Genomic DNA, 23,140 nt, shown 5'->3' with positions numbered 1-23,140 from the left:
AGGCATGGTGTCATGCACCTATAGTCCCAGCTACTCAAGAGGCTGAGGCAGAAGAATCTCTTGCACACCAGTACACTCAAGCCTGGGCGACAAAGTGAGACTTCATCTCAGAAAAAAAAGGGAAAAAAAAGAATGTTATTAAGTAAAAGATAGTTAGGGAAGGAATTGGATATTCACAAGACATCACCCCACAGATTACAAGCTAAATGCAAATATAAAAATGAACCATCACAGGCCAGGCGTGGTGGCTCACATCTGTAATCCCAGCACTTTGGAGGCCAAGGTGGGTAGATCACCTGGGGTCAGAAGTTCACTGGAACCTGGGAGGCAGAGGCTGCAGTGAGCCAATATCAAGCCATTCCACTCCAGCCTGGGTGACAGAGCAAGACTCCCCTCCCAGATTCAAGTGATTCTCGTGCCTCAGCCTCCCAAGTGGCTGGGATTACCGGTGCCCACCACTACGCCCAGCTAATTTTTGTATTTTTGGTAGAGATGGGGTTTCACCATGTTGACCAGGCTGGTCTCAAACTCCTAGCCTAAGGTGATCCACCCGCCTCAGCCTTCCAAAGTGCTGGGAGTACAGGCGTGAGCCACCATGCCTGGCCACAATTTAAACCTTATAAGCACTATTAGTTATGTAATGGAGAAAAAAAAAAATCAGTCCTAATTGTTTCTTAATGAAATTATTTATGTCTGGAATATGCTTTAAAATGCTAGAGCCAAAAATATATAAATAAGTGGAGAACGGGAGGTGAAAAAAACTGTTGAAGTAGCATTATGGGTATATCCAGAATTCAATGTAAACTGGTTTCTTTTGTATTAATTAAAATTTTTATGATTAAAAAGTTAAAATTTTCAATCTTTAATTCAAGAAAAAATAAAATACACAACACAAAGTTGAACGTATACTCAATAATGAAAATGTTTTGAAGTTAAAAGTTTATCATTATTTTTCCATATCCTATTTTAGGTAGTTTATTCATAACTTGAAAGTTTAATTCACTTGAGATTGGTGAAAAATTAATGAGATTATAATCAACTTAATCAACTTAAAACTTCTGAAATATAAACTTCTTTCAAAAAGTTAATATGGATCATTCTAACACAAATCAGGTGGTCTCAGAAACCAGGACACCACGGGAAAATTAGACAAAGTATACTTATCTGTGAATTCAGTGAAATTAAATGCTCCCAATGTGCTAAGTGTGAAAGAAAGGTCAGGAACTAGAATCCCTCATGAATGCCTGACAATATGCCAGGTTCTACAATACCATGTTTGCATAATTCTAACAATCACCCTGTGAAAAATATCATCCCTATATAACAGATGTGTACCACTCAAAAACAGTAAGTGTATGGGGGCATGGTAGCACACCTGTAGTCCTAGCTACTGGGGAGGGTGAAGCAGGAGGATCCTTTGAGCTCAGCAGTTCAAGGTTAAAGTGAGTTATGACAGCACCACCTCATTCCAACCTGGGCAACAGAGCAAGACCCCTGCCTCTTAAAAATATACCCAAACAGGCCAGGCGAAGTGGCACATGTCTATAATCCCAGCACTTTGGGAGGCCGAGGCAGGAAGATCACCTGAGATCAGGAGTTCAATACCAGCGTGGCCAACACAGCGAAACCCCATCTCTACAAAAATTAGCTTGGCGTGGTGGCGGACACCTATCGTCCCAGCTACTTGGGAAGCTGAGCAGGAGAATCACTTGAACCTGAGAGGCAGAGGTTGCAGCGAGCCGAGATCATGCCACTGCACTCCAGCCTGGGTAAAAGAGTGAGACTTCTCAAAAAAAAAAAAAAAAACCCAAACAGACAACAAAACACATACTCCACTTCTGACATAACTAGGAGATACTATAACTATTACCTGAAATACAATGTATAAAGACAAAAAGCTGATGACAGAATGGTAAATGCCTTGGCATACTGGGAGAGGTAATGACAAACAATCTTCTTTACCCTGCAATACCCCAGAAAAGCTCAGAAATTGGAGAGCGCTGGGAAACAGGGCAGAATACCCACAAACACACACTTCTAGGGAACAAAAGAGGTATGGTCCTCGGCAAAACTGAATCAGAGTGGCTCCAGGATGAGGGAGATCCCTCACAGAAAGAGAAGTGAAATGCTGGTATGAAAACAGGGAGACCAGGTGAAAACTTATGAACTGAAAGACAAGACTTATAGCTTTCTTCCCTCGTGAAGCACTAGAACCCTGTCATGCAAACTCACTACCTCTGCCAAGCCCTTCACTATGGACTGAATTGTGCCTCCCCAAAATCCATATGTTGAAGCCCTAATGCCCAATGTGACTGTATCTGAATATAAGGCTTTTAGGAGGTAACTAAGATTAAATGAGGTCACAAGGGCACAGTCCCAATCCAATAAAATTGGTAGCTTTATAAAAGGAAGAGATTTTTCTTTCTATTATAGGAAAAGTCATGTGAACACAAAGGTAGAAGACCATCATCTGCAGACCAGGAAAAGAGCCCTAACCAAAACCTGGCCATGATGGCATGCTGATCTCAGGCTTCCAGCCATCAGAATTATAAAACAACTAATTTCTGTTAAGTCACCAGTCTATAGTATTTTATTATAGCAGCCCAAGTGACTAAGAGTCCCTTCCTCTCTCCATCATTCCACCCACATAGAGATAGGAAAAATAAAGGACCTCTATCTGAAGAAACTGAAAGCCTTCTTACCCACCACCCAGAGAAAAGAAATGAAGATTAAAAACATGGCAGTCCATTAGTCATTAACCTTGCTCATGATCACAAAGATCTGAACAAAGCCTCCAACTTTCTTTCCAACTCCAAAGAAAGAGATCAAAACAAACAGAAATAACAGAAGTTAAAAGAACCAAAAATAATAGGGGGAACAGAAAAACACCTCAAAGAAGCTGTAATTAATATCCTTGAAGAGGTAACAGAAAATGTTGCACCCATGGAAAAGGAGCAAAATACTATAATACTGAAAGAACAAGAGTTCTTAAAATCTTTTATTAAAAACTGAAACTTGAAAATTCAGCGAAGGCCGGGCGCAGTGGCTCACACCTGTAATCCCAGCACTTTGGGAGGCCGAGGTGGGCAGATCACCTGAGACCAGGAGTTTGAGACCAGCCTGGCCAACATGGCAAAAACCCATCTCTACTAAAAATACAAAAAATTAGCCACACGTGGTGGGTGCCTGCCTGTAAAGCCAGCTACTCGGGAGGCTGAGGCAGGAGAACTGCTTGAACCCGGGAGGCGGAGGCTACAGCATGCTGAGATCGTGCCATTGCACTCCAGCCTGAGTGACAGAACAAGACTCTGTCTCAAAAAAATAAGATAAAATAAAATAAAATAGCCTGGCGCGGTGGCTCACACCTATAATCCCAGCACTTTGGGAGGCCGAGGTAGGTCGATCATCTGAGGTCGAGAGTTCAAGACCAGCCTGACCAGCATGGAGAAACTGCACCTCTACTAAAAATACAAAAATTAGCCGGGTGGGGTGGTACACGCCTGTAATCCCAGCTACTCAGGAGGCTGAGGCAGGAGAATCGCTTGAACTCGGAAGGTAGAGGTTGTGGTGAGCCGAGATTGTGCCATTGCTCTCCAGCCTGAACAACAAGAGCGAAACTCTATCTCAAAAAATAAAATAAAATAAAACTCAATGAAAGTTTAGAAGACTGAGATGCGAAGAAAAAGAAAAAATATACCAATTATAAAATTCAGTGAAAGGATTGAAATTCTCCAGATAGAATAGACAACTTTTTGGAGATCAGACTTCATAACATCTACTTTGAGAACCAGGCAATAATGGAACACTACCTTCAAACTTTTGAGGGAAAATTATTTCCAATGCAGAAATCTCTCGACTGCCAGTCAAGTAAAAGGATAAAAATAAAATCCAAAAAACGTATACTTCCCACAAATCCTTATGTAGTACTAGTAGTAGAGGAAACCAAAATGAAGGAAGAAACCAAAAGGAAGGCATGAGATCCCGGAAAAATGAAATACAACACAAGTTTAAAAAATTCCCAGAATGTCAGCTAAGTAAAGTCTGAAGGTGAAGAAACCTAGACTGAAGCAGTAAGGACAGCTACAAAAGGGATGTCTTGGTTTGTTGTTGTTGTTTTTGAGCCGGAGTCTCTCTCTGTCACCCAAGCTGGAGTGCAGTGACACAGTCTTGGCTCACTGCAACCTCCGCCTCCCAGGTTCAAGCGATTCTCCTGCCTCAGCCTCCTGAGTAGCTAGGACTACAGGCGCATGCTGCCATGCCCAGCTAATTTTTTACATCTTTAGTAGAGACAGGGTTTCACCTTGTTGGCCAGGCTGGTCTTGAACTCCTGAGCTCAGGTGATCCGCCCACCTCTGCCTCCCAAGTGCCGGGATTACAGGTATGACCCACAGCACCCCGCCCCAAAAGGGATGTCTACAGGAACAAATGGAACAGGTAAGTTTATCTGATAGATTTGCCCATGTGGGAAATTGTACTGAGAAGCATTTCATGGAGCTGCTGCAGGGTTCAGAAAGACTTTGCCAGAGAAAACTAAGCAAACAAAAAAAATGAGACATGAAAAACAAAAGGTTACACAAGAAAATAAAATCATAGTAAATTATTCCCTCAGCAGAGACAAATATTTAGTCATATGATAAAAACTTTGAATATGAATTTAACCTAAAATTGTACAGTAACAATACTGGAGGAGAGTATATTTAGAAAAATCTTCAGACACCCATCCCTTTGAAATCACTCATATATATATATATACCTCAAATTATTTGATTCTAAGAAAAGCTACTATTTTCATTACAGTTAAATTCTGCAACTACACTTTCAAGGCAAAAATTCAGTAAAATGTTCTGTTTTTGTCTTGAAATACTTCACAGGGTCATTTTAAGGAAGAAAAGTAAGTTAACAAATACAAAGCAACAATACTAACAAAAGTTAAAAAGTCTATACAGATTTTATTGGCTACTGGAATCGGTGAAGGCACATTGATATCTAACGAAACATTTGTTGTGTTGTTTGTCATAAAATAACTCTCAATTTTGGGTACCCTCAGTATATGTCTACTTTTACTTTCTACACTTACCAATTCCATAATTTATTCAGTCTTACAGGAAAATTTATTGCTAAATCTTCAGTAAATTACCTCTATAAGCACTAAAATCAGGTTATTTTCTGGTTTTAAAAATCTAGAATGCTTTGCAGTTTTCCTTTTTTATATAGAAATTTAACTTTTACTTGGTGAGTCAAGCTATCATGCAAGTCAGCTACGGCATTACGACTAGATGGCCTTAGAGACTGTGGGTGTATAAGGCATCAAGCCCTGGTACAAAATGGGTCTATACTAGTAAACTTTCATAATTCTCTTGTTTATCATACTTAACTTTCAAATCTGTCAATGATCCTTCCTCTATCAGGATTCACCCATCTTTTAATTAGTTATAGGATTAAAAATACTATTAACTTTGTTTCAGACTCAAATAACATTTACTAAAGGCCCTGCTAGGCCCTTTCATATACATGCTTTCATTTAATCCAAATACATTGTTAGAATGGTCACCAATGTAAAAATAAAGCAGTTCTGACTTAGGACTTTTTAAAAAGTCCTATTATAAATAAATACAGGAGTTTAATTGTTTAATCAAGTTGGGGTACAGGCTAGGTCATTCAGGTGTGTGTGGTTCAGTTTTGTTTCGTTGAGGGAGAATTTTTTTTCCTTGTTTAGGTGTCTTTATAGCTAACTTCTGGTTCTGACTTAGGCTGTTCAAGCAGCCAGCTGTCGATAATTGAGAGGTTACTAAACTATGCACAGCCAACTTATAGCAACACTAAAAAGACGTATATACCTAAACAGACACTTGGTCACCCATTCACTAAGATTTTTACAAAAAGCACAGAGAAATTAGCATTGTATTACAAATTTGCACTTTTATATTTGCAGTTATATCTATAATAAAGGCATTTATGTATTCTTGCTATACCACTTGTTAATACCACTCTTTAAGAATCTTAATTGGTTAAAACAGAACCTCAAATTCAGTTAAATCTAAACTTTAGAAAGATATAAGTATTCCCCAAGTTACAAGGGAAAAATTTTCACCATTAAATTTACCACCAAGACACTGAAGAGCAATCTGTTTCTCTGATAGTTTTTCCTCAATGAGATAGCATTCCTGTCTGAAAAAATGAAAATCTTACAGTAGTGCTGATATCTTGTCACTACTCCAAAAAACCCACACAGGTCATGGGAAAAGATCATTCCCAAATCTTAATGTAAAAGCTATCACTGTTTATATTCTGGATTAATAATATTAGTGTTAACCCTCAAAAGAAGGATTCTAAATGTAATTGAAAAAACTATAAAAATTTCTCTTTAAGGACCATTTGTGTATTCCACATTTTAAGTCAAAATGTGCAAAAGAATGCTTACTTATTTCTTCTCAGCTATTCCATTCCTCCAACTATGTAATATTCATATTCACTTCCTCTTTCAGAGAACTTAAAGCAAATGTACAGTTTACACACCACGAATAGTACTGATGATGCCAAGCTGCATATGGATGGACTTCCAGGCACTTATACCCTAAATATTACATATAATCGTTAAGACAAAATAGTTTTAAAATACTAACCACCTAAATTTCCTGAATAAAAGTACCAAAAATCCCATCCTCAAAGTCACTTTCGTACAAGCAACACTCGCAAAAGCAGAGAGATCTTTACATTGCACCAGAGTCCCTGATGGCTATGCTTAGATGTCAAAGCTTTGCTACAGGCAAAAAACATCAAGGAAGAAGTGGCACTATTGCTACATGCATATGCGGCATATTTTAAGTTGTGAAAACAAACCATTCTAATTCTAACAGAAAATTTTTCATGATCTAAGCTACTGTTAGATCAGCAATCCTAACACTGCTTGACATTTCATTTTTTTCTAAAAAAAAGTTTATTTGACAACACTGTGTAGCAGTGCACTTTTATAATAAAGGTTATGCGCTTTAAGCTTGCGATCACGTAAAGATTTGATTTTCAACCCGTCTGCATGTTGTACTATTGTCAGATCATTTGTATCCGTAGCTGAAGTGGTAGAAACACCTGTTTTAAAGAAACACTATCTGAAAAATTATACGACTAGCTGACCCTATTTGTCAAGAAGTCTTAAGAATTTGCCTTTTTCTAATGTTCAAACATTCTGCAGCCGCTTGATGTAGGCAAAAATCGTCAAAGCTCCTGGTTTTATGATTTGCTGCAGGAAAAGAAGAATATGGCTGAAAAATCTTTCTGAAAGGTGGTATTTCAAACAGGACCACCCAAAACACTTAAGAATACGCAGCGGAGAGTAGGGTGCAGGGAGGGTACCTTACGAAACAGCGCACTTCGGGTCCTGCACACTACCTCGTTTCCCTAATAGGGATGAAATGCTCAGGCCTCTGGTAACTTCCAGCTGACGCCAATGCCCTCCACACCCCTTTTTTGACAGGATTATCTGGAGTTGAAGGCTGTGTCACAAATACGAATTCCAGCGACCACGTCTAAATGGTCTATCAATCAATCAAGCATCTTTTACAAGACCAAACCCTTCCCCCATCCCGTTCCCTCCATCCTCCCTCCCTAGCCAAACACACAGAGGGGACTCCTCAAGATCGATTTTTACAAATCCTGCAGCGCACTAACTGGGAGGAAGAAACGACACAGATAATAAAAGTATCGGCCATCCCCCTTCCTGCAACCGAAATTACAGGCTCCATTTCCTGTCCCCTTGGGAACCGCAAAATCCTCTCCCGAAAACCGAACGCCTCCCACCCGGTCCAGGCTGGCGCACGCGGCCGCCGCACTCCCCCTTCCCGGGCCCCGCGGGCGCCAGGGGGCGGCGGGGACCCGCGGCGCTCTCCCCTCCCCCTCCCCGTCCGGCACCCACCTCGCGGCAGCGGCTTCACCTCCCCGTTCTCCTCCCGGGCGGTCCCGCCGGCCTCTCCGGCCCCGCCGACCCCGTGCCTCCTCTTCTCCTTCTCCCGCTTCTCCTTAGGTCTGCGCGACTTGGCGTTGGCCGAGGCGGCGGCGGCGGCGGCGGGCAGGAGGAGATGGTGAGGCTGAGCGTGCAGCAGCGTAGGAGGGACCAGCAGTTTGCGCGGCACCGGCTGAGACAAGGAAGCGGAGGCTGAGGGAACCGCCGTGCCAGCGGAGAAAGAGAAACTGCTCCGAGAAGAGGATGGGGAGGGAGCAGCAGAGAGAGCGGCAAAGCTCCAAGACGCTGGGCTGCCATAGCTCTGAGGCGAAGGTGCAGCCGGTGGCTGCAGCTGCCTGCTGTTCCCGCCGCTGCCCCCTTCTCCGTTGACTCTCCGCGGTGCCTTCTTCTCCTCGGTCCGGACCTTCTTGGTGGACAGAGGACCCGGAGGGTCCCGGGAGGAGGGCTGCAGCTTGCCGAACGGTTCTTTCTCCGAGACGGTGGCGGTGGGGGCGGTGGCAGCGACACCCTGAACGGGGTTCGGCGGTTCCGCCATTTTGCGCTCCTGTTGTATTTACTCTCCTCCGCTCGCCGGCGCGGGGCAGGGGGCGGGCCCTCCGCGAGGGGTAGGGAAGGGGCGGAGCGGTCGGGCCACCGGCCGAGACCTTCATTGGGCGAACCACGCTGAGGGATCCACGTAAGAGCCAATCAAAGGCACAAACATCAGACGGAGGGGCGGGATTGCCAAACGGACCCTCTTTGGAGGTCAGAGCTCGGCGGGGTGCGGCTAGTGGTGGAGCACTGCGCGGGGAGGACTTTCCACTGTCGCCAGTGTGAACTCGGGTGCCCCGCGGATATCAAGGAAGAACTCCCGCCCCGGACCCCCAAATCTGCCTTGGAAGCGGTAGCGATCGTCTCTGCTGCCACGAAGACTGTTTTAACCTGTAGCACTTTCCCTTCCATTTTTCCTGGGGTGCCTCTCACCCTGCATCTACGCGTTCGGAAAGCTGGATTTCAGGGATGCTCAGTTCAGAAGAGAAAAATATGACGGGAATCAAGTCCTTCGTTTTGTTAGTCGGTAGTCGATTGATGGGAGGTACTCAAAATCATTTGGTGTAGTGACAAGGTATGTTACTATTGCTAGATCATGTCCTCTAATCCCTTGTGGGAGATAATTTCCGGCAAGTCTAGAACTTTGGGATTACTTCCGAGCTTGAAGGTAAGAGTCTCACTGGGTTCGGATACTTTTTGAACTGTTGTGACTAGATCCTTAAGATTTTAATTTTTATTTATGTATTTATTGAGACAGAGTTTCGCTCTGTCATCCAGGCTGGAGTGCAGTGGCGCAATCTCGGCTCACTGCAACCTCCGCCTCCTGACTCAAGTGTTTCTCCTGTCTCAGCCTCCTGAGTAACAAGGGACTACAGGCGCCCGACACCATGCCCGGCTAATTTTTGTATTTTTTGTAGAGTTGAGGTTTCATCATGTTGGCCAGGCTGGACCCGAACTCCTGACCTCAGGTAATCCGCCCGCCTCGGCTTCCCAAAGTGCTGGGATTACAGGCGTGAGCCACCATGCCCTGCCTTAAGATTTAAATTTTATTATAATTATTATAACTTAGACTTGCCAAGAAAAATTCGTTGGCAATTATTTATAGATGTTTGAAAAGCAAGAATTTTTGTTAGGTTTCTGTATTTTGGCATTTAGTAAGCACACTGCGTTTTTGATGTTTTGTAACCATGTGCTTTGATTTTTGCTTCGAAGATAAGCAATTTGGGGAGATAGGTTTTAGCTTAGAAGACAAGGAATGTAAGGAAATGGATTACAGTTGTAACCACAGCAAAGAACATAATTCTAATTTAACTCATAGATCTCACATGAAATCAGAAAGTCAAAGAAATAGATGGAAAAATAAAAGTAGTCAAGTCCGGAGATGACCAGTGAGAGGATGTAAGTCCTAAGACTCAGAAATGAATTTGTACTCCTTGCACTTATTACACTATAATGCACTGTTATCAGGCCTTGCCCAGTCCTAAATTGCCTGTTACTTTCTGGAAACATTTAAAAGTAACCTTTCAGGAATATCCATTTTTGTGACCTCAGGAAGGTGGAAATTTTTGTTTCCCTTTTATTTATTTATTTTTTAAAGATTTTTTTCTTTTTTGCCGGACACGTTTTACAGGCTCACACCTGTAATCCCAGCACTTTGGGAGGCTGTGGTGAATGGCTCACCTGAGGTCCGGATTTTGAAACCAGCCTGACCAACATGGTGAAACCCTGTCTCTACTAAAAATACAAAAAAATTAGCCAGGTGTGGTGGTGCATGCCTGTAGTCCCAGCTACTCGGGAGGCTGAGGCAAGAGAATCGCTTGACCGCAGGAGGTTGCAGTGAGCCAAGATCGCACCACTTTACTCCAGCTTGGGCGACAGAGTGAGACTCCATCTCAAAAAAAAAGGAATGTTTTGCAGTCAACATTTAATACTGGTTTATGGACTTATTTTTAGATGCCTCAAAATTTTCTAAGTAATAAAAGTGTTTTAATATGTAACAGTGAAAACTTTCTAATTGGAACTGACTGGCAGCAGATGTCTTCAAGAATGGACTTATTTTTAGGTGCCTCAAAATTTTTTAAGTAATAAAAGTATTTAATATGTAACAGTGAAAACTCTCTAATTGGAATTGACTGGCAGCAGATGTCTTCAAGAAAAGTAGCATTGGTGAGAGAGTAGACTGATTAGGCTGGAAATCATCTGCTAACACACTAGTTTTGTAACCTTAGACTGCTTCACTTGTCAGGACCTCTGTTTTCTTACCTGTTAAGTGAGTAAATTTGATTACATGATTACTAAGGTCCCTTCCACACTCAACTTATGCCACATCAAGAAGCTTTTCAAAATCACACTGAAACTATTACAATTAAATTCATTTTTTAATTTTTAACCCTCGTGTTCTAGAAAAGTGTCTCTAACATACATTTATGTAGTGCCTGGAAACTTGCACCACTCATTCTCTGATCTCTAGCATGCATATCTGACTTCTTAAGGGCCCAGTTAAGCTATACCCTTGCCTGCATGCATTTGTTACTCCCGGCATTACATGACATTATTGTATTCTACTACCTTGACAGATCTGCTTTCATGTGATCTGGAAGTCCACGTTTGAATTTAGAGTTCTCAGAGTCCCCGGACTGACCCCATTCTCCTCCCATTCTCCCATCCCCAACTTCTTCACCTGCCACACCAAAAGGGGCCATACATGCATCTAACACGTCCAGGCGTACATCCACATCCCCCTCCCCCTGCAAATGGTGATGTACAATCAGCAGCTCTGCCCTCAGATCTAGTCAGTCTAAAAGAGGAGCGCAAGCTCCAAGCAGGCATGGCCCCTGACCTCATGGACTCCTTGTCCTTTACAGCAAGAGGAGGGCCAAGGAAACAGAGATCCCTTACCCAAGTCTAAAGACAGTACTTGTCTGTTATAAAACATGCTCAACTATCTATTTTCTCTTCTGTATAATCAGCCATTTCCTTTCAACTAGATTATTTCTGTCAATGTTTAACTGAGAGATTTTCTACCACTATCACCAATTTCTTTTGGCATAATCTCTTTATAATCTCTATAGGTTTTCCATTCTACAGCTAGAAAGCTCTTGTCAAAACCTTGGTGGGGCACAGTGGCTCATGCCTGTAATCCCAGCATTTTGGGAGGCCAAGGTGGGCAGATCACCTGAGGTTGGGAGTTTGAGATCAGCCTGGCCAATGTGGTGAAAGCTCATCTCTACTGAAAATACAAAAATTAGCTAGGTGTGGTGGCATGCACTTGTAGGCCCAGGAGGCTGAATTGGGAGAATCCCTTGAATCTGGGAAATGGAGGTTGCTGCAAGCCAAGATCACGACACTACACTCCAGCCTGGGCGACAGAGTGAGACTGTCTCAAAACAAAAAACCTAGATCTGATCATCTCTTACCTTGCTTCAGACCTTAAGTCAATGGCTTTCGTTGCTCTCAGGACAAAGAACAAAATCTTTAATGTGTCCTGTAAGACCGTTCATGATGTAGCCCCTTGTTCTATTTTGAACTAAAAGGTCTTTACTCTCTGGAATGCACCATGTTTTCTTTCAACATAGGAGCATTGGATTTGTGGTTCCCTCTAATTGCCATGCTTTTTCCTGTGGCTGTTGCCTATTTGAAGATTTGGATAACGAACATCGGGAAGGCAGATACCATGAATGCCTTCTATATTTCTAACCACCAAAACTTGGACAGTGGTACCATTCCCTGAGCCAAGAAACACTGGAAGAGTGACAAGTTTCAGGTACTCTTGGACTTTGGACCTGTTGAACATGAAGTGCCTTTTCGCATCTCCATTCCTTTTTGCTTTTTGGTTGTTGGTGTTGTTGACTCACTGGTTATCTCTGGCCTCCCTTTCCATTTCATTCTCTATAACAGCTCTACCAAAAGCATACTACCCTACCTACCCTATACCCTGCTTCTCCACCATTTTTTTTTTTTTTTTATTGTTTCTGAGGTCGGGTCTCAGCTCTGTCACCCAGGCTAGAGTGCAGTGGCAGGTTCACAGCTCACTGCAGCCTTGACCTCCTAGGTTCAAACATTCCCCCGACCTCAGCCTCCTGAGTAACTGGGACTAGGGCATGCACCACCACACCCAGCTAATTTTTGTATTTTTGTAGAGACAGGGTTTCACCATGTCATTGCCCAGGCTGGTCTCAAACTCCACCACCACAGCCTCACAAATTGCTAGGGTTACAGGCATGAGCCAGCATGCTTGGCCAAAACTGGATCTTTTATAAAGAATAGCAATTTATTTTCTCACAATTCTTGGGGCTGGGAGTCCAAGATCGCAGCACTGGCAGGTTCATTTGTTTGGTATGGGCCACATCCTCCTGAGGAGAGGAACACTTTGGCTTCACATGGTAGAAGGCAGAAGGTAAGCAGGCTGAAGGCTTCATGAGGCCTCTTTTATCTTACTTATTTTGAGACAGAATCTTGGTCTGTCCCCCAGGCTGGAGCGCAGTGGCGCAACTGTAGCCCTGACCTCCTGGGCTAAAGTAATCTGCCACCTCAGCCTCCTGAATAGCTAGGACTACAGGCACTCACCACAACTCCCAGCTGATATTTGTTTATTTTTCTTAGAGATGGGGTCTCACTATGTTACCCAGGCTGGTTGCAAACTCCTGGGCTCAAGCGATCCACCTGCCCATGAAGCCTCTTCTAAGCACATAAACCTCATTCACAAGAGAGCAACCCTTCTGGCCTAAACACCTCTTTAAAACCCCACATCTTAATACTATTACATTGGCCATTAATTTTCAACACCTGAGTTTTGGAGGGGATACATTGAAACCATAGCAATAGGTAAAAAATAAGTCAGAGTTAGGTTGAGTGTGAGATCATAGGAAGTGGACGGGACTATAGGAAACTAGGAATATAATGCGTTTTCTACAATGTACACTTGTGCTTCTCAGCTATTGCTGATCATTCCCTTATGGAAACAGTGGTCCTACTTGCTAAATATATAGATTTTTTAATGGGAATTTCCTAAACACCACACAAGCCAAACAAAACATCTCTCAGTCAGATATAACCTACAGATTAGCAGTCTGACTTCTGGTCTAGAAAAGAGTAGCTTCGTTTTGTTAAGGTAGTTTTGAGAGTTTCATTTCTTTTAATTCACAACCCTGCCTTTGTCCATTGCTGGATAGTTGCTAACCAAATATATTCAATTCCAGCCATAACAAATGTGTGTTAGCAGTGCTTAGACCTGTCCTCTGTACTACTTAGAATCTGGTTTCTCTGCACATTACTTCCTCCTACCTTTCTGAGCTGAACTGTATTTTCACTCTGCATATGTACTATCCTGCATCCCTGTCCAGATTCCTGACCCTCTTGTATGAAGAAAGCAGTTATCTTCTCTATTTGGCCCTTTTACTTTATGCAGCCATGTACTAACCTTAAAGACATTTCTTCTGCCCTTATGGCATAAACATCTCAAAGCTCTACCTTCACCACATTGACCTGCTCATCTTTATGTGTCTTTCTCATTTGAATCAATCACTGGCCAGTTGTAAAGGCTTGTACTCTGCTTTAAGAAAACCTGCCCTTTTCAACTTTCATGCTGTCAGTTCTAGTGTAGTTCATACTCTTGTACAGGAGCCAGCAAACTTTTTCTATAAACACCCAGATAGTAAATATTTTAGGCTTTGTGGTCTCTGTGGCAACTGCTGCTAATGGCACAAATGCAGCCATAGACAAGATATAAACGAATGGGCATGGCTGTGTTCCAATAGAACTTTATGGAAATAGGAGACAGGATGGATTTAGCCTGTAGGTCATAGTTTGCTGGCTCCTATGAATTCTGGTTTTAGTTTAGTTTTGTTGTTTTTTTTTTCTGTTTTTTGAGACAGTCTTGCTCTGTCCCCCAAGCTGGAGTGCAGTGGCGCAATCTCAGCTCACTGCAACCTCTGCCTCCCAGGTTCAAGGGATTCTCCTGCCTCAGCCTCCCTGGGATTACAGGCGCCTGCCACCACACCCGGCTAATCTATGTATTCAATAAATTGTTTTTGTGTTAATGACTCTCCAGTTTATATCTCTAAACCTGACTGCTTCTCTGTGTTTGTGACCTAACTGCTCCACATCTTCCATGCATATGTCAGCACTTCAAACTCAACATATCTATGGCAGAGACTGCTCATTTCCTGCCAAGTATCTGTTTACCCCTTCTCCCTTATTACCTGATCCCTTAATTCACTGAGATTGCAAAGTAGCTAAGGGGAAAAAAAGTTGCTTATCCTTTTTTCTCTTAGGAATGGCAATAAGATGTCAGGGAAAATCTTTGGGTGAGGCTTTCAGGGGAAGCTTCTGGATGAAGAGGAGAGGAAACCCCTTTCTTTCTTTCCTAAAACTTGGAGAAGGCGAGGAGGGGCAGTAACTATGAAAATCGTAAGCTTTCAGCTCATATTTTGTTTATTCAACATTTCAAGTAATTCAGGTAAATTGAATTCTCAACTCTTTACTTTTTTGAGACTAAGTCTCATTCTGTTGCCCAGGCTGGAATGCAGTGGTGCAATTTCAGCTTTCTGCAGCCCCTGCCTCCTGGGTTCAAGTGATTCTCCCACCTCAGCCTCCCATCCCAAGTAGCTGGAATTACAGGTGCGCACCACCACGCTGGGCTAATTTTTGTATTTTTAGTAGAGACAGGGTTTCACCATGTTGGCTAGGCTGGTCTTGAACTCCTGGCCTCAAGTGATCGATCTACCTGCTTTGGCCTCCCAGAGTGCTGGGATTACAGGCATCAGCCACCATGCCCAGCCAAATTCTCACCTCTTAACCAGAAAATTGTCTTACAACAAATATGGCCTAACCACTTGCTCAACCACAGTCTTCTTTCCAGTTTGAATATGTACTTAAGAAGAGCAAACTGGGGAAAAATAAAGTTGAAAATTGTAGGTGAGGGATCAGCCACTGCTTAAAGGCTTCACTCAAGAGTCATTAGCAACCACACAGCAGGAAGCAGAAGGTAGAAAGAGTAAAAGGGGCCTTATAGAGTAAATAGAAGCTATCCATAAATGTCTCTCCTGGGGTTAATTATGCTGCCAGAATTTTCATATGGAAGAACATCAGCTCATTTTGATTCTTATTTTAAGAAAGGGATAGGAGGTCTATAAAATGTGTAACAGGAACCTTATTCAATGATATAAATCTCTGAAAAGAAAAGCTTAAGTTTTGTGGTTGTTTAAAAAAAAGGTTTGTGGTCTAGTCAATTCTCCAGGAAGAGGAAGCTGTTTTAGGTAAGAACTGGTAGGTACAGAGTAAAGTATATTTATCCATACCTCAAAGCCTACATGTGGCAAAGAAGTGTAAAGAAAAATGATAGACTCATAGAATGTCTGAATTACAAATACAGCCCTGTACCCAATTTGTTAATTTTCTTTACTATCCTTTAGTTTCTGTTTGAACAGTGAATAACCTCCAGAATAACCATTCTTGGCTTCATAGTTTCAGCCACACTGTTAGACCACTTGTGGATAAGAGGATAGTGTTTCCTGAGTGCCTTGTATATGCCTTATGTTTGTGTGTGTTTTGCATCATCCCAACTCTACAAAGTTTTCCAAGGCATTTTTCAAAACTGAGCTGGAATTCCATGTTTATTCTGACTCTACACCAGTTTTTTTTCTAATATGCCCTATTTTGCAGGAGGAAGCAGAAGTCTAAAACATCAAAATATTAAATCCAGACATCGTTCAAGCCTCTGTAGATGTTTAAGTTAATTAAAGTTTTATATTCAGGAAACAGACATTCAAAAAAGATGCCATGTTTGTTAGGGTGCTAGTAGATGCCAGTGCTTTTGTCTCATAGAAAAGAATAGGTTTGAATGTGTCCCTGAAAGTTGTGTGTCCCCCAGAGTTCATGGATTAGTGACTTAATCCCTAATGCAACTGTGTTGAGAGGTGGGACTTTTAAAAGGTTATTAGGTTATGAGGGCTCTGCTTTCATGAAAGGATTAATGCCATTATCCAGGAGGAGATTAGTTTTTACAGGAGTGGGTTCTTGATAACCGAACCCTGAAGAGTGCAGTTTTGTAGAAATACTGCACATGCCAGTACAGCCAACAAATTACAAAACTGTGACTGTCACAAAGTTATCATTTCATTATTGGAATTTTGCAGATTCTGCTTTGAAAAGCTTGTCTGTGTGATTTATGTACGGTGCCTTGAGGTAACAATATGATGATATCCTAATACATATTTTGCGCCGGATTCAAGTGCTGGGCTCTTGTTGATTCCTCTCAAGTTGATAACTACTTCTGTATTAGTAGTTTGAAAATAGATGAATAATTAAAACAGCTAAAGACCCAGCAAGGAAATAACCACTTTTTTAGTTAATGTTTAAAGCTAACCCAATAAGTCTCTTTACATGGAATGCCTGTTTGAAGGATTTTAATCCTAATCTTTTCCCTATGTAATCCCTATATTTGATTTCAATGGGTGGAAAATACTAAGTTCTAATGTCACTGGGAGTTTTCTGCTAGTGAAACTGTAGAATGAGGAGGTACAAATCAGATCTGAGGAAACCTTGAATATCAAAGCCTGAAACCTGAAGTAAAGGTTTGCCAAACCCAACTTTGACAACATAGATGGACAAGTGCAAATGCAAGGTAAAGATGGTATCCCTTCTAGTTGTAAAGTTATTATTATTATTATTTTTTAAGACGGGGTTTCGCCAAGTTGGCCATGCTGGTCTCGAACTCCCAACCTCTGGTGATCCGCCCGCCTTGGCCTCCAAAGTGCTTGGATTACAGGCGTGAGCCACCACACCCGGCCGTAAAGTTCTTTTAACATTAGGTGGGGTTTGTCCTGAAATCTTAATCTGGCCATCTGAGCTAACAAATACTGCCAGTATGCCTTACTCATCACCTTCATCTAGGTCAAATGTGTGAATAGTCTGGACACCCAGTTACTTTGGCTTCCTTACAGTGAACTGTCAGTATGTGGCATAGATCCTAGAGGCACACAGTTTCTCTTAAAAGTTATTTGAAGGGCCGGGCTCAGTAGCCTGTAATCCTAGCACTTCGGGAGGCCAAGGTGAGTAGGTTACTTGAGGTCAGGAGTTCGAGACCACCATGGCCAACTTGGCGAAACCCTGTCTCTACTAAAAATACAAAAATTAGCCAGGCCTGATGGCATGTGCCTGTAATCCCATCTCCTTGGGAGGCTGAGGCAGGAGAATCACTTGAACTCTGGGGGCAGAGATTGCAGTGAGCTGAGATCACACCACTGCACTTTAGCCTGGGCAAAAGAGCAAGACTTTGGCTCAAAAAAATAAAGATGTTTGATGATGATGCCAAGTGAAGTGATTCAATGATTATAGGGAAAGACACCTAAAATAATGCAGCACCAATATAAACTGCAAACATACAGTATAATATAGGTTGTTTGTAAATGAATAAATGTTTGGGGATCAAACATCTTTTTCTTTTTTCTTTTTTTTTCTTTTTTGAGACAGGGCCTCGCTCTGTCACCCAGGCTGGAGTGCAGTGGCACTATCTCAGCTCACTGCAACCTCTGCCTCCTGGGTTCAAGCAATTCTTGTGTCTCAGCTTCCTGAGTAGCTGGGACTATAGTCACATGCCACCATACCTGGCTAATTTTGTAGTTTTTGTAGAGATGGGGTTTCACCACGTTGGGCAGGCTGGTCTTGAACTCCTGACCTCCAGTGATTCACCTACCTCAGCCTCCTAAAGTGCTGCAATTACAGGCGTGAGCCATGGCACCCGGCCTAAATACCATTTTTGATGTTCCAAATCGAGGTGTCAAACAGAAAAACCCAAATATATTAGTGGGAAATGATTTTTTTTTTTGAAGATGTGAAAAGTAGTAGTATTTTTATTTCTGTCAGCAGACTAATGTCTCTGACCACTTATGACAATTGAAAGCATAAATCATGTTTACATATATATTGCCTCTCTCCCCCATAATCTATGTTTATAGTAACATTTTAATAGTTTTTTGTGTGTGTTTTGTTTGCTTGCTTTTGCTAGTCGATGACATTATTTTCTACAGTTTCTTTATTCCTTGGTATACTACCACTTATGCTATCTTCCTTTACCATCCATTTATGGATTCACTTCTTCAGTTTATTGTCAAGTGATTATTAAATAGTCTGCTTTTGACCCGGCTTGGTGGCTCATGCCTATAATTGTAACACTTTGGGAGGCCGAGGTGGGTGGATCACGAGGTCAGGAGTTCAAGACCAGCTTGGCCAACATAGTGAAATCCCATCTCTACTAAAAATACAAAAAAAAAAAAAAAAAAAAATTAGCTGGGTGTGGTGGTGTGCGCCTGTAATCCCAGCTACTCAGGAGGCTGAGGCAGGAGAATCACGTGAACCTGGGAGGTGGAGGTTTCAGTGAGCTGTGATCATGCCATTGCACTCCAGCCTGGGTGACAGTGCAAGACTCCATCTCAAAAAAAAAATCTCCGTTTTCTTATTTTCCACATATATTAAGTATTTAGTCAGTAAATAGTTACACCTACCTGTTGCCAGGCACTAGGCTAAGTGCTAGAATATAGCAAGAGACAAGGCAGATGTGGTCTCTGTCCTCATGGAGTTAACTTTAATCACAAGATCTGTTTCCAAATAAGCTGTTGTTCAAGACTGTGATCTCATTTATTACTGACAACAATCAAACAGTATTAACTATCTACAATGTGCCCAGCACTGTGTGACAATGTAATTAACAATATAATGAGATTAGTAGGCAAAGAAGATGGGGAAAGACTTTCCAGGCTGAGGAACGAGCGCTTGGGAAAAGATTGAGAGTAATGACACGTTCAATGTGGTATTCTTTGTGAGAAGTTCATGGTGGTTCAAGGATAAGGGACACGAAGGACAATAAAAGGAGAGGGGGTCTCTAAAATGGTTGAGAGCCAGATTGTGTAAAGTGTTGCTCTTGACTGCCTTGGCATGCTGAAGAGTCAGTTAATACGTTTTGTTAACTTAAGGGCTTTAATAAGGAAGAGTGAAAAATGTTCACATAACCATTTTCACTTCCTGCTAATTGCTCACAGACTTCACCAGGTACTGCTTTCTAACTTTAGCTGGCCAGTTCCACGTGTCACACAATACCAATTTACCTTTTAACTATCCATGTAATACTTAAACACTGTTGCCGTTATCACAGCTTTTCTTCAAAAACCAAATAGTATTAGGGAAACTTGAAATTTGGGAATTAGATTTACCTTTGCTGTTACTAAATAATTGTCAGAATTTTAAACGTCACATTCATTTTACACAACTAATCTCTTTAACTTTCCTATTTATATTCCTACTAATGATTACTTGTAATTCTCATCTGAAAGCATTAAAGTATTTGAAAGTAAGACAGTAAAACTGTAAAATACTTTGGTGTTGGTTACAAAACAGTACTTAGATACCTCCTTTCTGATTGTTCTGTATTTTTAAAAAATAAGGCCAGGCAGAGTGGCAAACGCTTACATTCCCAGCTACCCCATAGACTGAAGCAAGAGGATCTCTTGACCCCAACCTGGGCAACATGGTGAAACCCTACTCCTCAAATAAAAACAAACTAACAAAAAAAGAAGAGTATAGTTTTTGAAGATATTTTACCACATATACAGAAGCAAACAAAGAGAGGGAGGAAACATTTAAAATAATGTTAAGCCAAATAAAGCCAAAGAAAATTTAAGTAATAGTTACTAGTTATTGTTATAGAAGAGATCAAGTTAGTACCCCATTCTCGAAAAGGAAAATCTGAAAGTAGACTGTTCTGGTATTAGAGTAGGCTTTTCCTTAATTTCAGAAAGCCTGTATAAAGCATTTACTTTATGCCAAACCCCATTTTAGTGACTGGAAATATAAAATTACTAAAACACAGTCCCTGCTCTCAGCGGACTTGTTGTCTAGGGAATGTTAAGTGGAACCACCTGAAATTGCATTGTTTTTGTAGGCCAGCTATCAGTTCAACCTGACATTATATATGTAAACAGAAATTTGCAATAATGAAGATACGACGAAGGTGCTCCGGGCACTGAAAAAACGCCGCATACTGCCTACAACAGTCCGTGAAGTCTCCCCAGGGGAGACGGCATTTGAGCCGAGTTTCAGAAGATGATTGGAGTCTACCATGTGTTCCCAGGAAGCAAAGAGAATGAGGGCGTTCCAGTAGTAGGAGACAGCAAGCATAGAGTTGTTGAATGAAGAAACAGCCTAGCACACATGGGAAACTGCAAAAGTTCGGACTGGTTGGAATGCTGGAAATGTTGGAAATGACAGGAGATGAGGCTGGCCAAAAAACAGGGCAGACTGTAGAAGGTTGTCAAGCCAAAGAGCTTGATTTTATTTTTGAGATTGATGAGATGTGTGTAATCCAGGAGTGTGCAAGACAATCTATAAGGGTTCAAAAAACGTACTGCTTCTATGCATACTTTTGTCTTAACTTTAAAATCTCAAATTGTATAGGAGTTACAATATGTATAATTGTTGTTATAGTCCTGGATCTAAATAATTTATAAATAAATAAATATACTCATAATATGGTATATTGCAGGTTAAATTGTGTACCTCAAAAATTCTTAAATCCTACCTTCCATTATCTCAAACTGTGACCTTATTTGGAAATAAGAACCATTGCAGATGCAATAGTTAATGAGGACAAGTTTAGAAGCAATAGGAGGCCAGGTGTGGTGGTTCATGCCTGTAATCCCAGCACTTTGGGAGGCCAAGGTGGGCAGATCACCTGAGGTCGGGAGTTCAACACCAACCTGGGCAACATGGTGAATCCCCGTCTTTACTAAAAATACAAAAATTAGGCCGAGCATCCTGGCTCACACCTGTAATCCCAGCAATTTGGGAGGCCGAGGCGGGCAGATCACCTGAGGCCAGGAGTTTGAGACCAGTCTGGCTAACATAGTGAAACCCCATCTCTCCTAAAAATACAAAAAAAAATTACCCAGGTGTGATAGCGGGCACCAGTAATCCCAGCTATTCAGTAGGCTGAGGCGGGAGAATCACTTGAACCCAGGAGGTGGAGGTTGCAGTGAGCCAAGATCATGCCACTGCACTGCAGCCTAGGAGACAGAGCAAGACTCTATCTCAAACAAAAAGAAGAAGCAATAGGGTGGACCCCCAATCCCTAATCTAGTATGACTAATGTCCTTCCAAGAACATGAAATTTGAACACACACACAAACGGGAAGAATGCCTATGCCTTTTGAAGGTGAAGGCAGACATTGGGGTAATACTGTTATAAGCCAAGGAACTCCAAAGGTAGCCAGCAAACTGTCAAAAGCTAGGGGAAGGTCCTGGGACAGATTCTCCTCACAACCCTCAGAAGGGATCAGTCCTGCTGACACCTTGATCTTGGACTTGTAGCCCGGCCAAGAAAAAGAGGTTTAATGGACTCAGAGTTCCATTAAAGTGAGGATGGGGAGGCCGCACAATCATGGCAGAAGGTCAAAGATGTCTTAGGTGGTGGCAGACAAAACAAATGAGAGACAAGCGAAAACACCTTATAAAATCATCAGATCTTGTGAGACTTATTCACTACCACGAAAACAGTATGAGGAAACTGCCCCCATGATTCAATTCTCTCCCACCGGCTCCATCCCACCACACATGGGAATTCTGGGAGCTACAATTCCAGATGAGATTTAAGTGGGGACAAAGCCAAATCATATCACCTTGTCTTTACTAAAAATTTAAATTTAAAAATTAGACTGGCATGGTAGTATATGTCTGTAGTCCTGGCTACTTGGGATGCTGAGGTGGGTGGATTGCTTGAGCCCAGGAGGTTGAGGCTGCAGTGAGCCATGATCATACCACTGCACTCCAGCCTGGACAACAGAGCAAGGCCCTGTCTCGAAAAAACAAACAAAAAAATAATTTAACTATAAGCGGTATCTTGACTGCTCAGTATTTATTCTACTTTTTAAAGCCATTATGGTGGGGAAACAATTTGTTTACATTTATGGTGTAGTTTATGTTAAAGGTAGAAGAAATTGGGAAATCTTTGATCTTTAGCTCAAAACAGGATGGTGATACGCAACAGTTTTAGGGAAAAAATATCTACATTTAAGAAAAAAAGTATCATTTAATCTCATTAGGCAGAAGTGGAGCCAAAAGCAAAAATAGGGCTGGTTACGGACGTGTATTTCCCTTCCTGTTCATATGTTGAAACCTAATTCCCAATGTGATGGGTTTTAGAGATGGGGTCTTTGGGAGGTGGGACCCTCATGGATCGCATTAGTGCATATAAGAAAAGTCCAGAGAGCTAGCTCCCTCCCTTTCTGCCATATGAGGATACAAGAAGTAGGCCTGGAAAAGAGCCCTCACCAGAACCCTACATGGGCACTCTGATCTTGGACTTTGAGCCCACAGAGCTGTGAGAAATAAATTGTCTTTAAACCATCCGGTTTATGGTACTTTGTTATACCAGCCCAAACTGACTAAGATGGAATCCTACCAAGCAAAGTCATAGCTGTGAACCGTGTAATAGCATCTCATCAGCATGGGGAGGGCTATAGGCAAAGCATGCGCTAGTCTAGCTACTTAATCTTCAAGTATTAAGGACAACCTGTTTTTTATATACAAGTCATACATTAGACTTATGCCTGAGATTCCAAAACACTGAGTTTTCAGGGATAGGGATACCCCTGAAACTCAGGT

General features: G+C 41.9%; 1 protein-coding gene and 1 long non-coding RNA gene across 2 annotated transcripts in view; one reads left to right on the top strand and one right to left on the bottom strand.

The window, feature by feature from the left end:
- The window catches only part of RSBN1L (round spermatid basic protein 1 like), a 90,561-nt gene extending 82,046 nt beyond the window's left edge, over positions 1-8,515 (bottom strand). Inside the window, exon 1 of the mRNA XM_012466556.3 lies at positions 7,910-8,515. Coding sequence (XP_012321979.2) covers positions 7,910-8,492 — 583 coding nt within the window. The 5' untranslated portion in view covers positions 8,493-8,515. The remainder of the gene's footprint in view (positions 1-7,909) is intronic.
- Positions 8,516-8,587: 72 nt separating this feature from the next.
- Positions 8,588-21,029, top strand: LOC135274243 (uncharacterized). Its single transcript, XR_010342049.1, has 2 exons — positions 8,588-9,155; positions 16,151-21,029. It is a non-coding gene; the product is annotated as an uncharacterized LOC135274243 (long non-coding RNA).
- Positions 21,030-23,140: the final 2,111 nt, after the last annotated feature.

The sequence above is a fragment of the Aotus nancymaae genome, unplaced genomic scaffold (genome assembly GCF_030222135.1).
Source record: "Aotus nancymaae isolate 86718 unplaced genomic scaffold, 86718_ANA_hifiasm-v0.15.2.pri h1tg000002l, whole genome shotgun sequence".
Taxonomy (NCBI): Eukaryota; Metazoa; Chordata; class Mammalia; order Primates; family Aotidae; genus Aotus; species Aotus nancymaae.
This window is presented reverse-complemented; position numbering and strand designations above follow the sequence as displayed.